The 22,760-nt window shown below is 34.4% G+C and overlaps 1 protein-coding gene across 1 annotated transcript in view; it reads left to right on the forward strand.

The window, feature by feature from the left end:
* The first annotated feature begins 2,803 nt into the window (after positions 1-2,803).
* ZNF236 (zinc finger protein 236) overlaps positions 2,804-22,760 on the forward strand; it is a 73,877-nt gene continuing 53,920 nt past the window's right edge. The window contains exons 1-7 of the mRNA XM_059836164.1: positions 2,804-2,856; positions 4,163-4,327; positions 8,692-8,870; positions 11,950-12,074; positions 15,408-15,580; positions 17,960-18,106; positions 20,061-20,132. Of these exons, the coding sequence (XP_059692147.1) occupies positions 2,830-2,856; positions 4,163-4,327; positions 8,692-8,870; positions 11,950-12,074; positions 15,408-15,580; positions 17,960-18,106; positions 20,061-20,132 (888 nt within the window). The 5' untranslated portion in view covers positions 2,804-2,829. The remainder of the gene's footprint in view (positions 2,857-4,162; positions 4,328-8,691; positions 8,871-11,949; positions 12,075-15,407; positions 15,581-17,959; positions 18,107-20,060; positions 20,133-22,760) is intronic.

A 22,760-nucleotide genomic window follows, 5' to 3' on the forward strand; every position in this document is an offset into this window, starting at 1 on the left:
AAGCAATTAATTTTCTAAATGTGTGCCTTCTATTTCTTCTTCCTTGGGGTCTGAGGGCTGTTAGGAAGGTGGAAAGGCTTGCAGGCAGCTCAGGGTTTATGATCGCCCATGAACTAGTCTTGAGAAACTCCTGATGCTTCGGCACGGGGTGTGATGTGCTCACCTCCTCATTTCCCAAAGTTTAGGCTGTTTTTCTGTTATTTCCTGTGAAATATTTTAAAATTGCACTTTTGTTACCCCGTTCTGTTTATTTCAGTGGTGATAATTTCCTTTTTAAAGAAAAGCTGAAATATCTTCTTCCTTTATATCTCTGTGCATCATGTGGTATGATTTCATACACTTACAGTTATAATTTAAATTCTGTTGAAACATCACAAGGGTATTTAATTTTTTGTTAACATATAGTTAATTTAAAGTCCTTTTTGAAGTCCAGAAGAAAATTCATAGCCTGTAGATCAATCAGTATTGCAGTTGATACAGATATGATACACATTTTAATAAAAATTATGTATAGAAATGTTATTGACCTGAGAAGTCAGTCACTTGGTAATCTCATTCAAATGCTGGTGAGCATGTTGCTTTTTGTGTTTCAAATTGTAGAGAAGTTAGCACCTTTGGTTATTTCAAAGTTATACTTTCACCAGTTCAATTGCTTAGGCATTGTTTTTGTATATTGTCTGGTGTCTTTGATCTCAAGAGTGAATGTTTAAAGATAATAATCTCTTTGGTTCATGGAGAAGGTTTAAAGGCCTTTCTAAAGTCATGGATTGGATCATTTTTCAGTTGTCAGTTTAAAGTGAGAGGTCAGGCCTTCATGGGATTGAACAATTACTCCTGTTTCTAGGGAAAAGGAAAGCTGCTTGCATTAAGTTTTCATATAGTCCAAGTATTGGAGTAGATTTTTCTTTCACCTCTCCTTTTCTTGTCATGAAACTGATTTTGTGCCCTTTATTCTACTCAGGTATATTTATCACAAGGATGCCTAAAGGACAGTGTCTTGTAATTAAAGCTGTGCTTTTCAGCTTTTGAAGAATTGTGATCATTTCAGGGATGGAAGGGATACCCTTTATTGACAGAGTTTGCATATACTATGAATTTACATCTGCATTCTTTAAAGAATGCAGTAAGTTTAAATTTATACGTGTTAAAGATTTGTGATAAGCAAATTACTTCTGTCTAACAGAAGGTTGCAGAACTAAACTTTGCAAAGCAAAAGTTAATTGGGAGACTTTGTCCCAAAATGGGAAGTGTAAGTCCCCAGAACATTATTTTTAGTTGTGATTTCTCACCAAAAATATATTGTGCTGAAATGTTTCCTAGAGCTTCCTCAACTACAAGCTTTTTAAGTTGGTTTATGACAATTTGAGCAGGAAAAAGGTGGTCAGGACATAAGGTACTGATTTTTTTTTTTCTTGAATGAGACAGGACTTTGAGGTAGCTGCAGTACTGAGCGGAAATACGGTATGAATTGTGATCTTTGGTTTCCTCTGAGGAAATGTAAACAGGATACTGTAAACTTCTAGTTGTGTTGTTACTTCCTATGCATAATTCTTACATATGTGGTGAGAAGTACTGACTTTCTTAAAGGGAAGCATCAGGCCTTGTGTGTCTAGATAATAAAATCAATGTTCCCTTTTCTTTTTTGCATCCTGTTGCATTCTGTTGTTGATGCACTTTGTTGAGTTGCGGCAGTGTTTGAAACTGAATTCTATGGGATTTTTTCTCTTTAGTGTCCTTAATCTGCAGCACGAGTCAATTGATTTTTTTGTTGTTTGTTTTATTAATACTGCTTTGAATGATCTTACATAGTTTAACTCCTCCTGCCAATTGCTTTTTAAAAAAATTTTCTTAAATAAAGGTAACTTCCTTAGTAATACAGTATCTTCTCATGTGTAAAATGTGTTTAACTTACTTGGATATTTAAGATGTAAGGAAAACGCTAGTAGGACTGACTTCAGCCATTTGAGCAAGAGGATGTAGAAGCTTGCAACTTTTGATATATACGTTGTGTGACTGTGGGAGTTCAAAACAAGAAAACTGTGTGGGCTTAGACTGGGTATGTTAAAAAAATAATAATCTTTTTCTCCATTGAATTCATGTGTACACAGTTTGACTGGCAGTTTGTTGCATCTCTCAGCGATTTGAAACATTGGTATTGGTTTTACTACTGTAAAGGTAACTAATAAAGGTTTTACATTGCCAGAAGTAGAAGAAAGAAAAGATGCCTAAATTTTTCTTAAAGAAAAATAAAGAGAGAGAAAGGAGCGGGGGAGGGCAGAAAACTGGTGTAGTCAGAACTGCAGACTATGTCGTATCAAAAGGGTTTTTTTAGAAACACGTGATGTAATATTATTAAAAGTAACCCCTGGCAGTACCTTACTCATACCTAGTGTATTTGGCAGCATTTTATTTAGTTGCATACTTGATGGGTTTTTATGAAGCACAGAGAGAATTTATTTCAAATTATTAGGATAAGGTGATTATTTATCTCCCTAGCGACTAGCAGTTAGAGGGATGGATGTATTCCTTTGATCTTGTGTCAACGGAAGCAGTAATGTTTATGCCCAAGATCTTCAAGATCCAGTGAAGTTAGAATCTTGTACAAGTCAAAATCTTACAGGAGTTTGATGCTTCAAAGAATTATGGTTGTTACAATAAATAATAAGTAAATGAAATGTGACTTCATACAAATGTTTCAATGCTTGTTTTGTAGGTGATGTTCTGACACCGAATATAGAGAACAGTAATTTTCCCTACCAAGTACCTAACTTCCATAAGTGTGAGGTCTGTTTGCTCTCTTTTCCAAGAGAGACCCAGTTCCAGCGCCATATGAGGGATCATGAGCAAAATGACAAGGTATGAATTTTAGTAGGTATAAACTTAGAAAATACCAGTGTACATTGATATTTCCATATACTGAGAAGTAAAGCTAACACAAGAAAACATTTTCAGTTTTTTAATCGCATCACTGATAATTACTACTTGGGGAACCTCAGAGTTCTATGAAGTTTCTCTTTCATGTTTCCTCATGTTCCCTTTGAGACAGGGCCTTACTTTGATGCCGTTTAGTTAGGTTGTTGTTTCCAGTTCAGTCATTTTTAATTTTAGCTGTTTTCTTTGATTTATAAAATATTCAGGTAGATGCAAAAATGTATGGGTTTCTTTTAATCGAATTTGCATACTGATTCTACACATTAGCAATAAAAAGAAAATAATGCTTATACAGATTAGCTGGACCCCACTAGTCTCTTATAGCTGTTTTCAGTAATGTCAAGTGACCTAATCTAGTATGTATGTATTAGTAGATTAATGTCATCACTTTAGCTGCTTACAGATCAGATTTGGGAAAGAATGAGAAAAATACAGATACGTGATTAAGACTAGACTGGCTTTAAACGAAGCTTTTGTCACAGGTTTCATCTGTAACCTGAAACATTTCATTTCTGTTCCTTGCTTTCTATTTCACAAAGCTAAAACTATTTTACATGTGATGGAAAAATAATTTTATTACTGTTTGAGGTAGCTGTAGATACAGGTTAATTTTCACAGAATGTAGGACTTTGAGCTGATAACTCATGTATATAAAGAACTACTTACACAAGTTTCGGTGTTGTAAAGCTGAGATATAAAAAAATGGAAGTTGATAGTTAAAACCATCCTAGTGTACACTTGTATAAGACCCTGTATATCTAAAAGTGAAGGTGCTCTTAAAGATACGAAAACTGATTGTGCAGATACCAACTGACGAACAGGCAATCCTAGCATAAACTAAGCTCTTTGCTTTGCTGGTTCAGTTAAGTTTGCTTAAGGAGAGTTCACAATCTCAGTTAAAGTAGGAAAATTTATTTCTGTCTCTTGCTCATTCTTCTCTCCTGCTAACTTCACTCTCCTCGGACAGTCTCAATTCTGAGTCTCTGCTTTCTTCAGTTTCCCTACCTTCTTTCTCCATATGCTCTTGAAATGCTGTATATGGATTTTCAGTAGTGAGATGCAAAGAAAAGAAGATAAGACTGGTATTATTAAGGATCATTATCATATGTAGGTACTTGAATTGCGCTTTTTTATTTTAAACATTTGGATTTGTGTGGTTATATGTGTCACCTAGGCTATATGTAACTTATGGGAAGATTGAATTTTGTCTTTATTTTTGTGGTTTTAACAGCCTCACCGATGTGACCAGTGTCCAATGTCATTTAATGTTGAATTCAACTTGACACTTCATAAATGTACTCATAATGGTGAAGATCCTACGTGCCCTGTGTGCAACAAGAAATTCTCCAGAGTAGCCAGTCTGAAAGCTCATATAATGCTACATGAGAAAGAAGAGGTAATTGATTAAATCTCATAATTTAAATTTTGAAAGGACATGTCATTGTGGTTGTACTTAATTCCTTACATATATGCTTTAGATTGGAGGATTGAATAAATGGTCTCATTCAGAAGAAATATAAAACTTTTAGAAGGGAGTCTGTTTTAATAATAGTAGCAGAAATTAATATACTGGATGTAAGTAAGTGTTCCCATCCTGTCTTTACTAACAAAGAGAATCTGTGCATGTTTGATAGATACCATATCATATATAAAGATTAACTGATTAGTTATTTACAAATACTTTTATTGTGAAGCAGTTTCTGTGATTCCATGTACATTGATAAGCCCACATGTAATAGTCTGGATGATCATTTTTGATGGCAGATGTCGTGGTGAGGTACTGTTACCATCTATTTCTTGCATCATGAAGCTGTTCCCTTATATAGAACTCCCACCCCTTTTTTGAGTGGTTATTTTGCTTGAGAGGGCTTCTTGTTCCTTCCCCTCTCACAATTTCATTTTCCATTTTTATAAGGCATTGGTTAAATTCTTAGCAAATAGTTAATGCATAGTAGCATTTTGCACACTTTGTAGTCGTTACTGCATTACTGGAGCTGCCAGAGTTGATTGTACTGCCCAGAATTCCAAGTTTTCAATCATGTAATTACCTCTTCCTCCTGTGAAGGCTTTTTTAAAATTGCACTTTGCGTTGGAGAATTGGAGCTGAGTCAAGCATGCACTTTTATCGCCAGACTTCTAATCATGAACATAACAATTGTATATTTCTTCATACTGACTGCAGACAGCTTACAGCAGTTTTTACCAGTAGGTTTGGGATGATAGGCCTGTTTGCGTTTTTCCCTAAACCAGGCAGGGAATGCCATCTGTAGAGAATGTATTCATTCTTTAATCTTGTTACCAGTTCACGTTTTATCACGTACGCAACCGAGTTAAAATGAGAGGACTTGAGTACAATTTTGTTGCATGTTAATGTATCTATAAAGCTACATAGTTTAATGGGTATTTATTGAGGAAACTTTATTTATGAATTGCTAAAAACATCAGAATAAGGAAACTAAGCATCAAAAAAGATGCCTAAGAGTGATTTCTAGTATTCCTTTCTATCACTAAGTAATTTTTCATCCACTTCAGCTGCTCTGATTTTGATACTTAGGGCAGATGTCAGGAGAATAGGTTATGTGATGCTTTTCAATTTAAAATTTGATCTGCAACTTAAAAATTAAACTTATATTAACCCCTTTCAATTGCTAATGAATATATCCTTGTAACGTATAATTCTGTGATAAAACAGATAAACATAACAATAAATTTACAGAGAATTGCAAGAATGACTTTCCCAATAGTTATGCACTGGGCCTGTAGGAGAGCTGGAATTTGAACTTGAAGCAGAGGGTCTCGGCGATGGTACTAGCTGTCATTCAGGCGTTTTTCATAATGTGCAGGTTAAGAAGTTAAGTTATCAGTGGAATACATTCTCCCTCCTGTTTGCTATCACTTTTTTACTCTTGCTGTTTGAAAGGCTGAAAATCTGAGAACAGAGCAAAGATACATTACTCACATAGCAGTTGAGGAGATTACTGCACAAAGGTGAGGTTTGGGTAACTTTAGTCTTGCTTTGTGCTGCATCAGCCAGCTTTATCTACATATGAGTGCAGAAGGGCAGCAACAAACTAGTGTGAGTTGCTTCTTGAGTTCTCCAGTTAGGTTTGGGAGGGCATATCTGTCTTTGTTGAAATGCAGATTTTCAGTATTGATTGCTCCTGTGAGAGGTTCCAGAAGGAATTTTCTGGGCTATTTAAATCTGTTTTGCAAGAAACTACCTTTTATCCTCATGTTCTTTAATGATTTGTGTGTGATAAACTGATGTAATGGGAAAACCCCACATTTGAAATTCCTCGGTTTCAGGTAGCTTTCTTAAAAGAAGTCATAAAGAACGTACTTAGCGTAAATATGTCCAACCTTGTAGAGGATTCTTGGTTTTGTCCATTTCCTCAGTGGAAATGGGCAGTGGTACCTTTTGATCTGGTGAGACAGGAATGATAAATACAGACTGAAAAATTCTAATTTATAGCATTAAAACTGCTAATATGTCTTCTTTATCCATGAGCATGAGGTTTTCTCGGGCTTTAGGAAAACTTTAATATACTGAAAAAGTTAAAACTGATGTTTGGCAGATATAGAGTGAAAATGCTGTTCCTAAAAAATCCTGGGTTTGTGGTCTTTGTTTTTTTTTTTTAAGAATGTTCACTGTATTTGATTTGTCTTGTCCTATAATTTGGGAGCAATGGTCTTTGAAAAAGTGCAAATTAAAATCTTCTTTTACAGATTGTAGAAGTCATTGATACTAAACAGGTGAAGATTGTGAGTTCCAAAGTGTTCCTTCACATATTGCATCTGATAAGATAAAGACAGTTAATGCAGGCAGAATTAGATGAGTAAAGCTTTCTAAAATTATTTCTGACTTTGGGAACTTTAAGTATTAACTGGCAATGTACGAACAGCCCCTTCTGTTCAATGTTAGAAGGTGGGTTTAACCATAGTGAGGTTAACAATGTCCAATTACTTATTCTGTGTGTGGTGGTGGAATTTTTTTTTGCTTGAGGGGCAAAAAAATAAATCTGGTACTGCCTATTCCAGAGAGGGGCTGTTGGGTTTGATATATTGCTGGTTTTTTGTGCAGTTTTTCTATTTTACCATGTCCTTGCTTTCTTACAACAAATTCTACAGTAATGAATAAAAATACATAAAATTCTGTTGTCTCAAATAGTTCTTCTGCGGCTATTCTTTTGTTTGTGGAAGTTGCTTAATAGAATACATGTAATAGCAATTTAATGTGTGTCTGAAAAAGGCTGAGAAGTGGTTCACAAACTCTCAATTTTGGGAGCGATGAGCTTGATGTAGTATGTATTGTAAGCTTTTCTTCAGGTAATTTTTCCCCACTTGTACAAAAGGGTCATCATAAACCAAATTTGTTGTATAAAACCAATATTTTTCAATAAGAAGTATTCTTATTCAGTTTTGAATGTAGATCCTGGAAAATAAAGTAATATTTATTTATTTATTGTCCCACACTATAACTTGAGTCCAGTAGTAATGATCTCTAGGTTAGGTTAAACAAGTCATTTTTGAGGTAGTATTTAATTTCATTAAAGGACTTCAGATTTTTTCTTCTATGTGGAAACGTCTGGCAGTATTGCAGAATTTTTGTTTTTTTCAGATTTAGGGAAAAAATTTATTGTCAAATCATTTTAAATATAGCACTGCATATCTTCCTCGATTAAAACATTCTTGTCAATATTTTTATTTAAATGAACTCGTGGGTTTTTTCCATTGTTGATTGTTCAAGGAGGGGGGGAAGGGGGGGGGGAGGGGGAGGATAAACAACATTTCTGTTTGCTGTGATAATTACAATTACTGAAAAATGAACTGAGACAAAAGCTGTCTGAAGTTACTTACACACACCAGTAGGGAACATGTAACAGATGCATTGCCGAAGAGATGGTGAATGTTTTTAGACATTTAACTCTCTGCTTAGATTTTGTAAAATATACACTGAGAAATTAAATTAATGGTTTTGAAAAGCAAAAGGGAGTCAAATAAATGCAGAGCTTTTAGTTTTCATTGAAACAGTATTTGACTTTGATTCTTGCTCTGAATTTCAGAGAAATGGCAGTGCTTTTGCATTAAACATTAGAAGTATGATTTCCATTCTAAATGACATGGAATAGTGACGTAACTGGAAAGTGGTATGTTTAACACTGCTGTAAAATTAATGGATTGAAGTGATATCTGTCAAAAACAACATGTGTCCCTATTTATGTCTGTTGTCTGTTCTGTGAAGATAGCTTAAGAAAAGTCAGTAGTAACTGTGGTGGGATTAGTGTTAAAAAGTAAGTGACAATGTGTATCATTTTAACCAGTAAAAGTGTAAAATCCCTGAATCTACAGTTAAGATGTTTCTGGTTAGAAAGTATTTTTTACAAATGTTTATGTAGACCATAGCATAATGGCACTGAGGTAGGTTTCTGTGTGTATCTTGGTCTAGCCTACCAAGGAAATAGGGCGTGGTGGTGAGGATGGTACTGAGCTGCTTGTTTCTGCTACCATATGAACTTTTTCAGAATTCTGTTTCAGTGGAGTTTCTTAAAATACAAATATTACCATAAGCTTGCAGTGATTATTGTTCATTATTTATATGATGGGGCTCATAAACTTTTTTCACTTGTATACTTTTATTGCTGCTTGCTTCCAGCTGCCAATGTCCATAGAAGGAGACATTCATCTACTTGAGCAAACCTTGTGCAAGTGTACTGCTGTTTGGGAATCTTTTGAAAAATCAGTCTCTATTATCTCTTTCAGAATCTTATCTGTTCAGAGTGTGGAGATGAATTTACTTTACAGAGTCAGCTGTCCATACACATGGAAGAACATCGTCAAGAATTGGCAGGCAGTAGGAACCACAGCTGCAAGTCTTGCAAAAAGGAATTTGAAACTTCCTCACAGCTAAAGGAGCATATGAAAACTCACTATAAAATAAGGTGACGATCACGGGATTGTAACAAAATGAGCAGATGTTACTTTTATGGTGATAGTTGGGGGAAGCAAGAGTAGCATTTCCAGTCAGCAAAGTACCATGATCTATGCAGATAATTTCTTTTCTTTGGTATGCTGTTATGAAATGGCATTTGTTTTTTAAAACCTTGCTGAAGTAGGTGGTTATTTTTGGAGGCTTTTATTTTTTTGCTCTTTTCGTATTTAGGCACCCGTACTAAGCATAGTTCCATCTGCTAGCTATTTGTAAACACAGGCAAAGTTTTTCTGCTACAGAGTGCTTTTTGAAGTGTGTTTATGTGTGATTTTACAGGCTAATGGCAGTACATTGAAGAAAATGTATACTGATTTTTATGTAGCAGTTACTGTGATTGCAAAAAAACCTAATACTTACCTTCTGCAAAGAAGTAAGTTGTCCTTGCAGTTTAATCATCTTTTGCAAGAAGTCCTCACCACAACCTGCTGCGAGTTTCTTGTAAATCTGAAAAAGCACAAAATGAAGGCAAAAAACAGGCCTAATAAATGCTGTTCTTACTTTCGGTGAAAATTTGTTCTGTCCTTTCTTTCAGGTCTCTAGTTTAACTTTGTTTTTAGGAAGGTGGAAATTACTTACTTCTATTGGTTTAGTTTATACATAAAGAAAACCTAAGGTTTTTGACAGGTGATCTCTCTTTTAATCTTTATTCTGTTGGGAATTCAGATGGGAAAAATATACATTTAAAAATGAGAAATATTGGGTATTTCCACTTATTTTTATTAGCAGATGATGCAGGTTGTGAGATCTTAATAGTTGTGTTCCAGAAGATTTAAAAAAGTGTTGCTGTAGATTTTCATTTGCAAACTGAAAATTGAGGTAAAGTTGTCAGATTCTTATTGAGTTATGTAATATTACACACAAAAAACGTTCTTGTTGTGGACAGCTGTGTAAGTTAGGATGAATAAATAAAGAATGGATGAGTGAATCTAATATAATGACTGCAATTTTGGGAGTATTATGCATGCTACATTCTGATATAAATGATATAAGTGCTCCACGATAATTTGTTCATCTTTATTTTCATAACTATAGATTATTTCTGGATTCAGATCTTCCTTATATGAGATTCACCTTATTTATCAGTTCAGATGTAGAAACATTGCATTTGTATTCAAGAAACCATTGTCCATAATGGTGCTGTACTGTCCTTTCACCAGCAATACCTATACAACCCATGTATGTGAGCCAGGTTAATGAATTGCATAAGTGATCTCACTCCACCTTCTGTGTTTCAGTATAAATTATTCTGATTTTTTTATGTCATTCAGATAAATGATGAAAAGTTAACATTTGACCTAACCTGTTTGACTGTATATAAAATTCAAAGACATATATCAGTACTTAAAAATCTTACTATTTGATTCCTGCTCTTCATTGTAAAATAAGCTTTAAAAAATTTTTAGGATTTAAAATTATGAAGAGCCTTGTTCCCTTAATTTTTTTTCATAAAGTCGTTGCACTTTTCCTCCCCACAAAGGTGTGTGTTTTGTGTTTGAAACATTTGAATGGAAAACTATTAGGAAGTTATAACTTAAATTTGTTATCTACCTTTTGCTAAAAAGAAAATGGTCGTTATAACTCAAAATGAGGGAATATTTTAGAAGTTGATCTGATCTTGAAGGATTGTCCCTGCAATTGTCTCCAAATTGGATGTTACTTCCTTTATTAAAGTGCCACAGCTATAGTTGAAGCAGATGTTGTTGCTCGCCAGAGAGTGTATTCTGACAATCAGGCTGGTCTAGATCTGTCCTGAGATGGAAAGAAGAGGTTCTAACATCTGTGCTGTTCTCTGTCCTACTCCTCAATCTTCAGTCGATTTTACTCTGGATACTTCAGTAAATTTTGATAGATATAATTGATATGTAGAAGTAGAATATACTACACAAATTCTGTGCTCACTCTGCAAGAGTATAAAAAGAGTTTAAGAACACATGTAGTGTCTATTCAAAGTAATTGGAAGGGAAAATGTGCTTTCCTTTAATATCTATGTTCTCTTAGAGTAGAAAGATGCGTCATTTGAGCAGAAGTTTAATGTTTTCTTGTGTTATGCACAGACCGTTATTCCCCAGCTATTTTTTATATTGTTATACCAGTCTGTGTTTCAAGGTGGTTGGTGCATTTTGCACATCTGCTCCACATTTAGCTAATTCTTATTTCTCAGTTGTTCAGAACAGCAGCAGGTATTTAAATTTGTATCATTTCAGTTAACTTTAAGCAGTACTGACAAGCTGGATTACTGTATAGGTGTAAATACCCGGGCACTACAGAAAACGTGGAGAGCTCTAGATACCACACTGCCTTTCTGCTTTCACCTTCTTTAGCTGAGTTGTTGTAATGGTCTTTTAATATCCCCTAGGTTTTCATTTTTTCTTTTTTTTTTCCCCCAGCATAAAATCAATTGTTGTTTTTTCCACATTGCTTTTTTCAGCAGTCATTTAAACTAATTAGTTTTATTTGTAGAGAAATGAATTATGGGAGTTTATATCATCTGTAACCATGTCTCTGTGGAGATTGTGATTTGTATTTGAGGAGCAGTGGTGAGTATTTGGGTTGTTAAAGTCTTAACCTGTTTTTGTTAGACCTCAGCAACTGTATTTGTGCTCTAGTTCATGAGATATTCCTGTTCTAGTTAAAACCAAAAGTCTTGCTGTGTTCAGGCAAAAGAAATAAAATTGCATAGAGTTGAAAGTTCCCACCAAAATAGTAGTTGTGAAGTCACTGTATACTTTGGCAGAATTTACAGTGAAAATGTCTCTAGAAAACCTCTAAGAAGTATCAATTTTATTACATAAATAACTGTAAAGTTCTTGGTGTTGGTAGGCACTTAGAAAAGTGCTCCATTTACATTGTTCTTTTAGTATCATCAAATAATTTGGTTTTTAACTGTCACAGCTGATACTATACATTGCCATCAAATTTACACTGTATGTTAAAAAATGATGGGGTAAAATCAGCTTCTTCAAAATGATGTTTAATATTAGGATTAAGAGGATTTTATTCAAATTCCTTTTTTTTTTTTTTAATGACAGGGTATCAAATACCAGATCTTATAACAGAAATATTGACAGAAGTGGGTTTACCTATTCCTGTCCTCACTGTGGAAAAACGTTCCAAAAGCCGAGTCAGTTAACACGACATGTTAGGATACACACAGGTAAGACTGTGGAAGTAATTATTTTAGTTTGCATTTGTTTCACAAAATTCAGTTAATCTGTGAAAACTTAAATATATTTCTCCCAGTTGGAACTTGCAATAGTATGAATATGTCTGGCTCATTAGGTGCTGTTAGTGTTGTTTTAAAACATACCTTTTATGTAATTCCTTGGCTTAGGAAATTTATATTTCTTTAAAAATCTTTTTAACTGTTTCTAATGATATACATCTGGAAAAGTACTTTACAAGTTTAATTTGTTACAGAATACCAGTTTTGGTACTTAAAGTTTCAGTGGGCCCTAAAATTGGAATAGCTAGATAAGGGCCAGTCAGGTACTCTAAATAAGATCTTAGAACCTGTTCTCTAGAGTATCTAGAATTTACAGTCACGAAAAGAGTAGAAATGCATGAGAATGAATAATACTACTAACATAGTGGCCTTGCTTTTGTTTTTAGATTCATTTATTTAAAGTTACTGCCATATATTTTCTGTACTTACTGTAATTGCCATTTTCAGGATGTGAACTTGCAAGGATATAAGCCTAGATTGTAATTTTGATACTTTAAGAAGAGCATATGACTCTCAGTTTTGCAGAATGAATACAGGTGGTTTTTACAAAATTAATGTAGTAAATATGCATTTGTTTAACCCTTAAGCAACTGAAATAATTGAAAAATGCTGAGTATAAAGTAATACAGAAGTTTTTGAAGTGTACAGAGGACTGTAAAAATAGTTCTCAAGTTTTAACCAGATATACATAATACAGCGTAAGTTTGGCTTTAAACAACACCTTCATTGAGGATGCTCCAGTGATGTGCAGTATATACCTATTTTCCATCTTGTGAATAAATTGCTGTTTGTCTAGGTTTTAGCTAATTAGAGTAGTAAATTATGTAAGTGTGCAATGTTTGTATTAGCAGTCTGTTCAGACAGTGATGTGGCAAGTTGCCATGTACAAGAATGACTTTGTTTGCCAAGGGAGAAATAAAAACTCTGTTGCATGACTCTTTCTTAGGAATCTTTTTAAGCTTTATAATTTAATTGTAAAATGGTTAACACAAGAGGTCACCCTTGTACCTGCTTTAAAAGTTGCCTTAAAGTAATATCCAAAATAAAGTCATTGAAAATTAACTCTCTTATTTTAGAGTTTTGTATCTATTTGATACATTAGTTTAGCTTATTCTAGTCAGAATTAAAGAAACAAGATTATAGTTGATTTAGGACACTTTTCTAAAGCTTCAAAAAGTTTGAAAGCATTTATAGTTCTTTTGAAGAGTAAAAAGACATTTGTGTATTGGGAAACCTGAGGCAGAAAATGTAGTCCCAATCTGCACATGACGGTAGGTAATTTTAAGTTCAAAGTAGCTGGCAAATATTCATTTAATTTGTGAAGTATGTTATTACTTTAAATCTGCAGACAATCTGTCTGGCATCCAATTCCTTGAGGTACTGTAAAATATGTAGGGAAGAACAACTCTGCTTTAAAGAATTTAGAATACTGAAATCTTTGTTAAAAGAGCATGTCTGTGCTATATGTACAGCATTACATTAGTGTCTTAATTGCAATACTTTTTTTGTTCATAGCTATTAATTTCAAGCACTTATACCCTTTGGGGGAGGAAAAAAAATTAAGTCTCAGGGACTGCAATTCCTGTATTAATAATTAAGTAATGAAACCCCCATTCCCCCTCCCAAATCTGTATTTTATTAAGTTATACTTTAGAAATACAGAAATTCCATGTTGCCACACTAGAATTGAGTTTTTCTAATGAAATTTACTAATAGGCAAACTTAACCTGAAGCAATACTTCTCTCTGTCCATGAGCAGCTATTAGTGGAAACTAAGCCTTGTACCTATGAAAGTCCAATATGAATTTTGTCACTGTATTTCAGGAAGATCTGAATCAGTGTTCTGTATTTTAACTGTATATTTTTTAATATATATTAAAAGCCGCGGACCTTAAAGCATCTTCAAAAGCCATAAGCGGCAGAACAGAAAATATATATTCCTTCAGAGTTGATAACTGAGTTATATGCTTGTAATCTATTTTAGAAAATAGCTGCTTTTATTTCAAACAATGTGAATTTAATTAAGAATTAACAGCTGTAATTAAATCTAGTTTAAAACTTTGTAATTTGAAGTCATATAAAAATGCTCATAAAACTGCTATAATGTGCATAATATTTAGCACATGCTAGTTCTTACTGGTGTAGCAGACATAATGTACAGCATGCTTATAGCGTTTTTGCTATAGAAATGTGCAAAGGCAAAGTGTTAAATGCTCTCAAGGTCCTGGAGTTACCACAGCTAAACTGTTTCACTAAAAGAAAAAAAAGGGGTAATACTGAGTTCACAGTGGAGATTTCCAGTAGTCAATTAAGACACATGGTTATAAGAAGCTGAACTTTGTTCTTAGTATCTGCGTGTTTAAAATATGTAGCTTTGTAATATGTTAATGCAGTTCTGTTATGTTTTGTCACTTACAATTTCTGGGGTTTTTTTATGGTTAATCTGTTAATGTACAAATAACTGTAAGTACAGCACTGAGAACACCAAAATCAGGAAATAGTGACAGAGCATTTCTGTAACAATATTGCCTAGATTTTCTTTAATGTTCAGTAGTAATATGAATATTCCAGGTTTTAAAATTATTTTTTGAGGACTGTATAATATTTCATACAATAAAAACATTATTTTATTGCATTATTTATTTGGTTGTAAAGAATGAATGGCTATTAATATTTATTGGGGAGCAGGAACCATAGGCCATCTTTTGCAGTGTTGCTGTAAGACTTTTTGATTTTAGACTAAATAAAAGGTTAAATTTTTGACATTTATTACTGTCCATTCCACTCTCTGCTCCCCCATTTGTTTCTGTGCAGGTATATGCATTTTTTAGGATTTGGTGTAAAAGAATGTCATATGTGGTTTTAGTTTTTCTTTTCTCCTTTTTCTTTTCCTCCAGTAGTTTCACATAGCAACTTCTGAGATCTTCAAACCACAAGTTGAGGGAAGCTGTTCTAAATAATTGTTTCATACAAGTTTCATTTATGTTATGCATTGTAACTGATCATCATCAGCTAGGTCATAAAACTTTTTCACAAAGCTACATCTTTATCAGAGTAGATGCTGAGATTGGTGGTCGAGGTAAACAATTTTGTTGTCAAAACACCTAATAAACATATGTTTCTGTGTTTATGTGTGTGTATGTACACATATCCATATGCAGTATTTTATTTTAACTAATACAATTTTTCATTTAGACACAGGAAACTACTAACGTTTATTTTAAAGCCCCTTACCCCACATCCTTCTTTTTTTTTCCCTTGCAGGTGAAAGACCTTTTAAATGCAGTGAATGTGGAAAAGCCTTTAACCAGAAGGGGGCATTGCAGACCCATATGATCAAGCACACTGGTGAAAAACCCCATGCTTGTGCCTTTTGTCCTGCAGCCTTTTCTCAGAAAGGCAATCTTCAGTCACATATACAGAGAGTTCATTCAGAGGTAAATACAATTATTCATAAAGTGGTTGGTACTAATATACTGTTTATTTCATTTTCAGTATTTAAATTATCCTGTTTGCTATTCCTGTGCTCTCTGTTGCTTTCTGCAGCTGATACAGATTTACTGCTGTAGTATAGATTCTAGTTTGTTGGTTTTACCTGCAAGCTTTCCTAAAATAGCTTAATCTCAATAAATGTATACTTAAGATAAGTAGCAAAACCTTTGTTTACCATTGTCTTTTCAGTACATTGATAGATTAATAAATTATTAGTTGGTTTAGGTGTAAAAAAAGGTACCTGTGTCAGTCTTGGGAGAACGAGGGCTAGAATCAGATTACAGTAAGCCAAAAGCAGCAAAGCAGAAAATGGTGAAAAATTTCAAGGCCAAACAGCAACCCACTAACTCCATCATAGAGAATACTTGCAATTGTCTTTGAAGTATATATCTTATAGCCTTTTTCAGAGGTTTTTCACTTACAGATAGAAGAAAATTACAAAATAGGATAAAAAAACATTGTTGTCTCAGACCTCTTTATGCTGATTTTTTTCTTCTTTTTTGTGACAGACAATTTTTAAGATTCAAAAGGTACTGCTATGATAATTAATATAATCTTCTGAGCAACATTGGTTATGCGACTTTGTTCAGTGATTTCCTTGCTGACTTTAGTCATTTGTGGTTGGAAATACCCATAGAAAGAGACCTAGTTTTGGTTTGGAAGGTATGAACTGATAGAAGCAGCTTTTTTTCTTTTCTCTTTTGTTTTCCTGCATGCAGAATATAATTTCTGCTCTCACTCTCTGCTCTAACTCTGAGATTTGCTTTCTTGTTTTCCATTTTTGTGTTACGACGATAGATCTTATTTATTGGATTTTTTTACTAAGGATCCTCTTAGTGTGTTAGAGTTTCTTACTTTTAGGTACTTTAGGTCCTTCATTGTATATGTCTTAGTGCTTTGTATTACACTTAATTATATTAAATCATACGTTTACATTTCATATGACTTTGTGTGACTAGTCTCCCTCACTGATCACAGCTCCCTGTATGCGATATTCTTGCTACATAAAAAAAAATGCACCAACATTAATTTCATAATATACATTGATTTTTTCTCAATATTATAAGATTGTTGGGGATCAAGCCAAAAATATTTTTCACTTTTTTCTCTGTTACTCTGTTTTTCTGTAAGGAAAAAGTAAGTTGTGGGATAAGGAACTTTAAACAAATGCTGCCTCTTGATCACGTCTTAGACTGTGTTTCGTGATCCTGAGCCTACATTTTAGTTATTGCTTTGGATCATGTGTTGATTTTTTTTTTTTCTTTCTTGCTGTCACTGTGTTTCCTTCAAGACTGCATGAAGAACTCTTATTAATTCTTCATTTTATCCTGAGAAAGTCACAAATTAACGTTACAGGTGATAATGAAACAGGTTGATTCTCACTTCGTGTGTCCCTGTTTAGTTGTACCTGTATTTTATTAGTTGAAAATTCTTTCTGACAATCTTGTTACCAGTTTAAGCTAATGTCATAAAATACAAAATTCTATACTACATTGCAAGCAGTGTGTTTTGTTTTGAAGACTTTGTTGTTCCCTACATATTGAAAGTACTGCACTGGTTCTTACTGCAGTGTGATAGACTGAGGAGGAGGGGAAAGTGAGGATGGTTGGAATCTGCAAATTTAGCTGCTTTAATTACCTCAACCCCTTGGCCTGAGAGTCCCAAACAAGTTGCTGCTGGTCACTTTCTCACCCTAGTTCAAACTATGTATTAAACTTCCCTGCCCTTCACCATGTTGTTTTTTGGTGGTGGTGTGGGTTTTTTTTTCCTGCAGTCCCTGTGGCCTTTGGCCCAGTCTATCTCGTCTTCATTCTACTTTGACCCGAAAAATGGATTTTATTTTTTCTTGGAAATTTATAAAAGATACGTTTCCGAAAGTAAACAGAAGAAAGCCAAAATTTGAAGATAAATTATCTGCATTTTTTTCTCTTCATATTTCCAAACTTCCATTTGTATCATGTATGATGTTACGTTTTCAGGCACATCTTAATTGATAAAGTTTCGGTTTTGTTTCTAAGTGTGTAATAGTAGGAAATTGTAAGGAGGGAAAAGTCTGAGGCCTCATTTGCCAGGTGACATTTGTTTTGCTCTCTGGGGCTTCCCAACATTGAGAAGTGGTAATAGGAAATGACAGTCATGCACAGTTGACTTGATATCCGAGAGATACCAGACCGATTCCATAACTGGATAGCAGTAATTTGGAAAAATAAACCATTTTAGCTCTCATAAACGCGTAGTATATTTGTTATGTGGGTAAATAATGAAAAATATAAAATTTGGTAGATTCTGGGAAAGTTTACGTCACTTTTTGTGTTTTATTGAAGGTGAAGAATGGCCCTACATACAACTGTACAGAATGTAGCTGTGTCTTCAAAAGCTTGGGTAGTTTAAATACACATATCAGCAAGATGCACATGGGTGGTCCACAGAATTCTGCAAGCTCTTCAACAGATGTATCTCATGTTACAGCGGTAAGCTTTGCTTGGTATGTTGTGAAAATGCCTTTAAGAGTTTAATTAGAACTATATCTTAATTCCAGTAATTCTTCCGCTAGATTAGAACTAAAAGACCTATAGCTGTTTTTTGTCGTCTTAAAGTCTTGTGTCATTTTTGGAATTGATTTGCATCATTAAATATTGGCAGAATGTAAATTGGCCAAGTATATGCAAAAAGGGATTTACAATTTGAGGATTTAGATGAAAATACAACATTTTATTCTACAACTAAGTAAAATATAATTCTGGTGCTTACAGATTGTGTGTAGAGGAAAGGTTTCCTCCCCAGATAACAGAAAAATAATTGTGAAGTTTTGCTGGAACAATGAAATCTGGAACTATTCAAATTATACGTTAGTTTTAGCGCATTTTCAGAAACGGTTTATATAATTCCAGTCCATATAAAGACATAGTGGATTCTTTTTCTGAGTATTTCTGATAACTTGTTTTAAATGTTAGCTTCTTATTTGACAGATCATAAAGGAAAAATCTTAGCTTTACTGGAAGCACTGAATGTTCGGGGTTTTTTTCTTTACCAAGATACAAGAAGCTAAATTTCAGAACATGCTTTTGGTTTCATAAGACTATTTTATTTTTTGAGCCAGTGTAGTTTAATGTATCAAAGGACATTTTTTTCCTTTACTAGAACTACCTTTTCTACCTTTATTCCACTCTGTTTTGCATCGTTTCCAACTCTTATGCTTTAAAGGTCAATGGGTGACAAGTAATATCAGACTTTGAAGAGAAGGGTTAAAATTTAAAGTCTCATTTTCATTATGCAGCTGTATCTTATTGAAAACAAGTGTCTAGTAGTTGTTGTATGGAGAACCATTTTTCTTTTTTAGATTTCATAAAGTTTTTTTGTATGGCAGATGCTGTTTGTCTCTTCAGGTTAACTAAAAGGAAAAAAAAAAGACTAATGTGTCCTGTTTGCTTGCAAGTACATATAAACACTGTGTCTTTTTGTACATTTCTACATTCACAAGCCTAATCTTAAAAGCAGAATGGAAGAGGATTCCATACTACCTCATGTTTGTTTTCCCTGTCCAGCTGTGTTTTTTTTTTGTTTTGGTTTGCTTGAGTATTTTGCATTGTGTATTGATACTATAAAAGTGTGTTGTTACTATCTTTGCTGCCTGCATACTTCTCTGCTTGCACAAAGGAAGGGAAAACTAAAGAATACCTCCATACAATAGTATAAGCAAAATGGGAGGAAAAAATTTTCTTTCTAAAAACAGATGCTAAGAAGTTTAATAAGGAAGAACAAAGATAATAACTGACATGTCAATTGCAGATTAGAAGAGTATTACACCTTTTATTTTTAGTTTTACATCTGAAACTGCAGAGATTTTAATGTTTGATTTTCATTGCTGTAGAAAGATGGTACATTCTTATATTAGCACTAGCATTCTTACATTAGGACTGACTTCCTCATTCTGCTCAAAACTTGCAGACCTTCTTTAACAACAAATCTCCAGTATAATAATTCTGTTCCGAAGTTTGCGATCAGTCTCTGTCATCCCTTGTTATATACCTGGGGATGAACAATGATTATGTCCTTAACACAACAAATTCCAGAAGCTGAAGTCTCCTGAAGTGCTGTGCTACCAAAAAATGCATTATTGTGTCATACATGAGTACATCTTGTAAAATATGCTTACTGTAAGGTTGTTACTTGTCTTTTGCTGCATCAGGGCTTATAGTTAAGGTATTGGTTTCTGTAACTTGTGTTTATTTAATGTATGTAAACTATGAAGCAACATTAGTGATTCTAGGTACTGTTGTATCTTTCCCATAGCCTCATTTTTTTTCGGTCCCTAGTCTCCACACTGTGGGAAAATGAACTGTGCTACTTTAATGCGTGATATTAGCCATGTTTTTCTTCTTCTTGTACAAAGGCTTAAAATACTTTATTTTCATTTCTTTGTAGGACTCTATCACCCAGCCTTTAACAACATCCCCTGCTAATCTTTTGCAACCTGTTGATAACAAATGGAAGAATGTAAGTGTACAGTTTTTGTCATATTTTTGTGTCAAGACTAAAAGTTGGAAAGACATTACAGAATTTTGCAAGCTTTCATTTAACTGGTGGAAAAGGATATGTAACGTTCCTCTGTGATAAGTTGATCAGCTAATAGGTGAATGCAGCTGGTTATTTAGGAACGGAACAGGTCTTGCATGAATTATATACCTTCATTCATGATATGGTCATGATTTTGCACATAATTCTGTTCATTAGGTCTTCAAAATGGAGGCAAATATTCTCCTGTATAAAAAGACCAGAGAGGAGTAAGGGGTCTCATAAATACCAGATTATCTTGCCCCTCTCACTTCACTTCACCGGGATACCATGGTTTGGGTGGAGAGGGAAGGACCTGTGGTGGTGCTGGTTGAGTTGGTTGGAATTGAGGCAGCAGGGGAACTGTGGGGCTCCGGAGGAGCCCGTGGAGCCAGGGAAGGACGATGCAGGGCTGGCTTTCTGGAACCCCATAGCAAGCAGTCTTGATGTACGGGCAGGCACGTCTTGATGTACCAGTATTAGCATGTATTAGCATGTTTTGTTGCATCTATGTAGCATGTTGTTAGCTATAGGTTGCAGCATGGTATCTTAGTGACAGACTAATTTGACTAATATTTGCTGTATTAAATAAGTAGTTATACTATGTTTCTTACAAGACTTTAAAAGTATTAAAAATGGCTGTTCTTCAAAAGCAGTTTATTTTAAGTAATTTTTCATTGTTTTAACCAATTGAAATTATTTTCCTTGGTAAGGAGTGGTATCGGAGGTGATGCCTGGGTTTTAGGGGGGGCTCTGTGTGTGTGTGTGAAAGCACAAGTCTGAAAAGAAGCTAATTGTCAGTTGTGCCACATTGTGTTGGTTCCCTGTACTTGATGCAGAGTGCCAGGCTTTTCCCCAGTGAGAGGTGCCAGTTGGGAGTAATTTATCCCCTTGTCCCCTCTTCCCAGAATTGCCTGGTGCTCTTGGCTACCAAGTGGGAGAACTGGTTGCCATCCTTAGTGTCTTCAAACCTGTTTCTTCTCCAGAGATTGACTTAGTAAGTGGTGAGCCACCAAGCAGTTTAAGTGTGAATCTTTACAGAGTCAGCTTCAGCTTATGTGTAGTGGATCTAGGAAACCAAGCAAGGAGAAGCCTGACTTTCTAGTCTAGCAGTTAGAACAGAAGCCTGTGTTCTCCTTCCCCTTGCTGAAGTCCCTTCTATTTTTACAGTAGTAACTATACACTGTAACATGTGTGGGAATCTTGTGGAAAACGAATGCATAGAGTCACCTCAGAACTAATGCAGACAAAATCAGCAGCAATTTTGTTACGTGTTTTTAGATATTCCTCCTTTGATGTACTATCTGCTTGTTTGCGTGCCTTCAGATACACAGCCTGCTTGTTTATGTGCAGTTGCTGTTCATTTGTTAAACTAGGATATGTGCTTAGATTCCTCCATGGGACTGTACCATGTATCACATATGGTTTTAAGAAAATGTATAGGTACTTTTCTTTTGTTTAATGTTAGCTTTTTGGTAAGAGCTAATTGCCTCCTTAATGATTCTTCCTTTTCCTTCTTGTAATGGAGGTGATAAAAAGCAGGGATATGTTTTGTATTTTCAAATAGAATGATGTACTAAAGTTAATGTGAGGCACCATGAGTGATTTTTAAAACTTTCTGAGAGAACTTGTAAAAGAGGGGCACAGGGAATCACCACTGTTACTGTGTTTCTGATGGAGTCCCTTAGAAATTAATTCTTGACCCTACACTACTTAATATTTTATCAGTGACCTGGAAGAAAATATAAAGTCATCAAGGATCACGATGATAGAAAGATTGAGGCAATTTGTGAAGATGACAAATCACTGATACAGAGTAATCTGGATTCCTTGGTGAGCTGGGTGTACCAAGCAATATGTGTTCTGATACAGCCAGGAATAAAATCACATATAGAAGAACGGGAAAAGTAGGCCATATTCACAGGATAGGAGTTTTCAAGGATTTTGAATTCTCCTTATAAATAGGGATGTAAGAGGTAATAATTGATATATCAGCTAAAAGTTAGGTTTTCCTTGCCTGGAAAGATTAGTTTTGGTCTTTTTATTTAGAGAAGAAACTTCGCGTAGAAATGAAACTGTATTTCCTTCTGGGAATTTTTGCTTTTGATGGTTGTCTGTTTATAGTGTTCACTACTCATGAACTGTATTCAAAGATACAGGAGGAAGCAGAGCCATCAGAATTCTCAAAGTATGATATGATCTGTTTTATTATTGAAGAGCTTCAAGGTGTGTTGTCTATTTTGCCCATCAGATAAAATATTTAAGGATGACTTGATCTGCTGTTTTGAAGAAAAGGGAAAAACCTGTCATCTCTTTAATAGAGAAGAGAAAAAATGTTTTGAGGGTTGAAGCTAGACAAATTCACACTTTGAAATAAAGTACAGAATTCTAGTGTGGATAATTTACTGTTGGAGCAACTTGTTGAAGTTGGATAGCAATTGGATAGAAAAAGTTACCACAATAAATTACTTGATTTAAAGAACTGCTATAATTTCTGTAGTTACTTTACGTGAAAGAGTAATTCACTCAGAGTAGTCATGTGGTCTGTGTTACATGGCAGATCAGACAGAC

This window comes from Gavia stellata, chromosome 3, assembly GCF_030936135.1.
Source record: "Gavia stellata isolate bGavSte3 chromosome 3, bGavSte3.hap2, whole genome shotgun sequence".
Classification (NCBI taxonomy): Eukaryota; Metazoa; Chordata; class Aves; order Gaviiformes; family Gaviidae; genus Gavia; species Gavia stellata.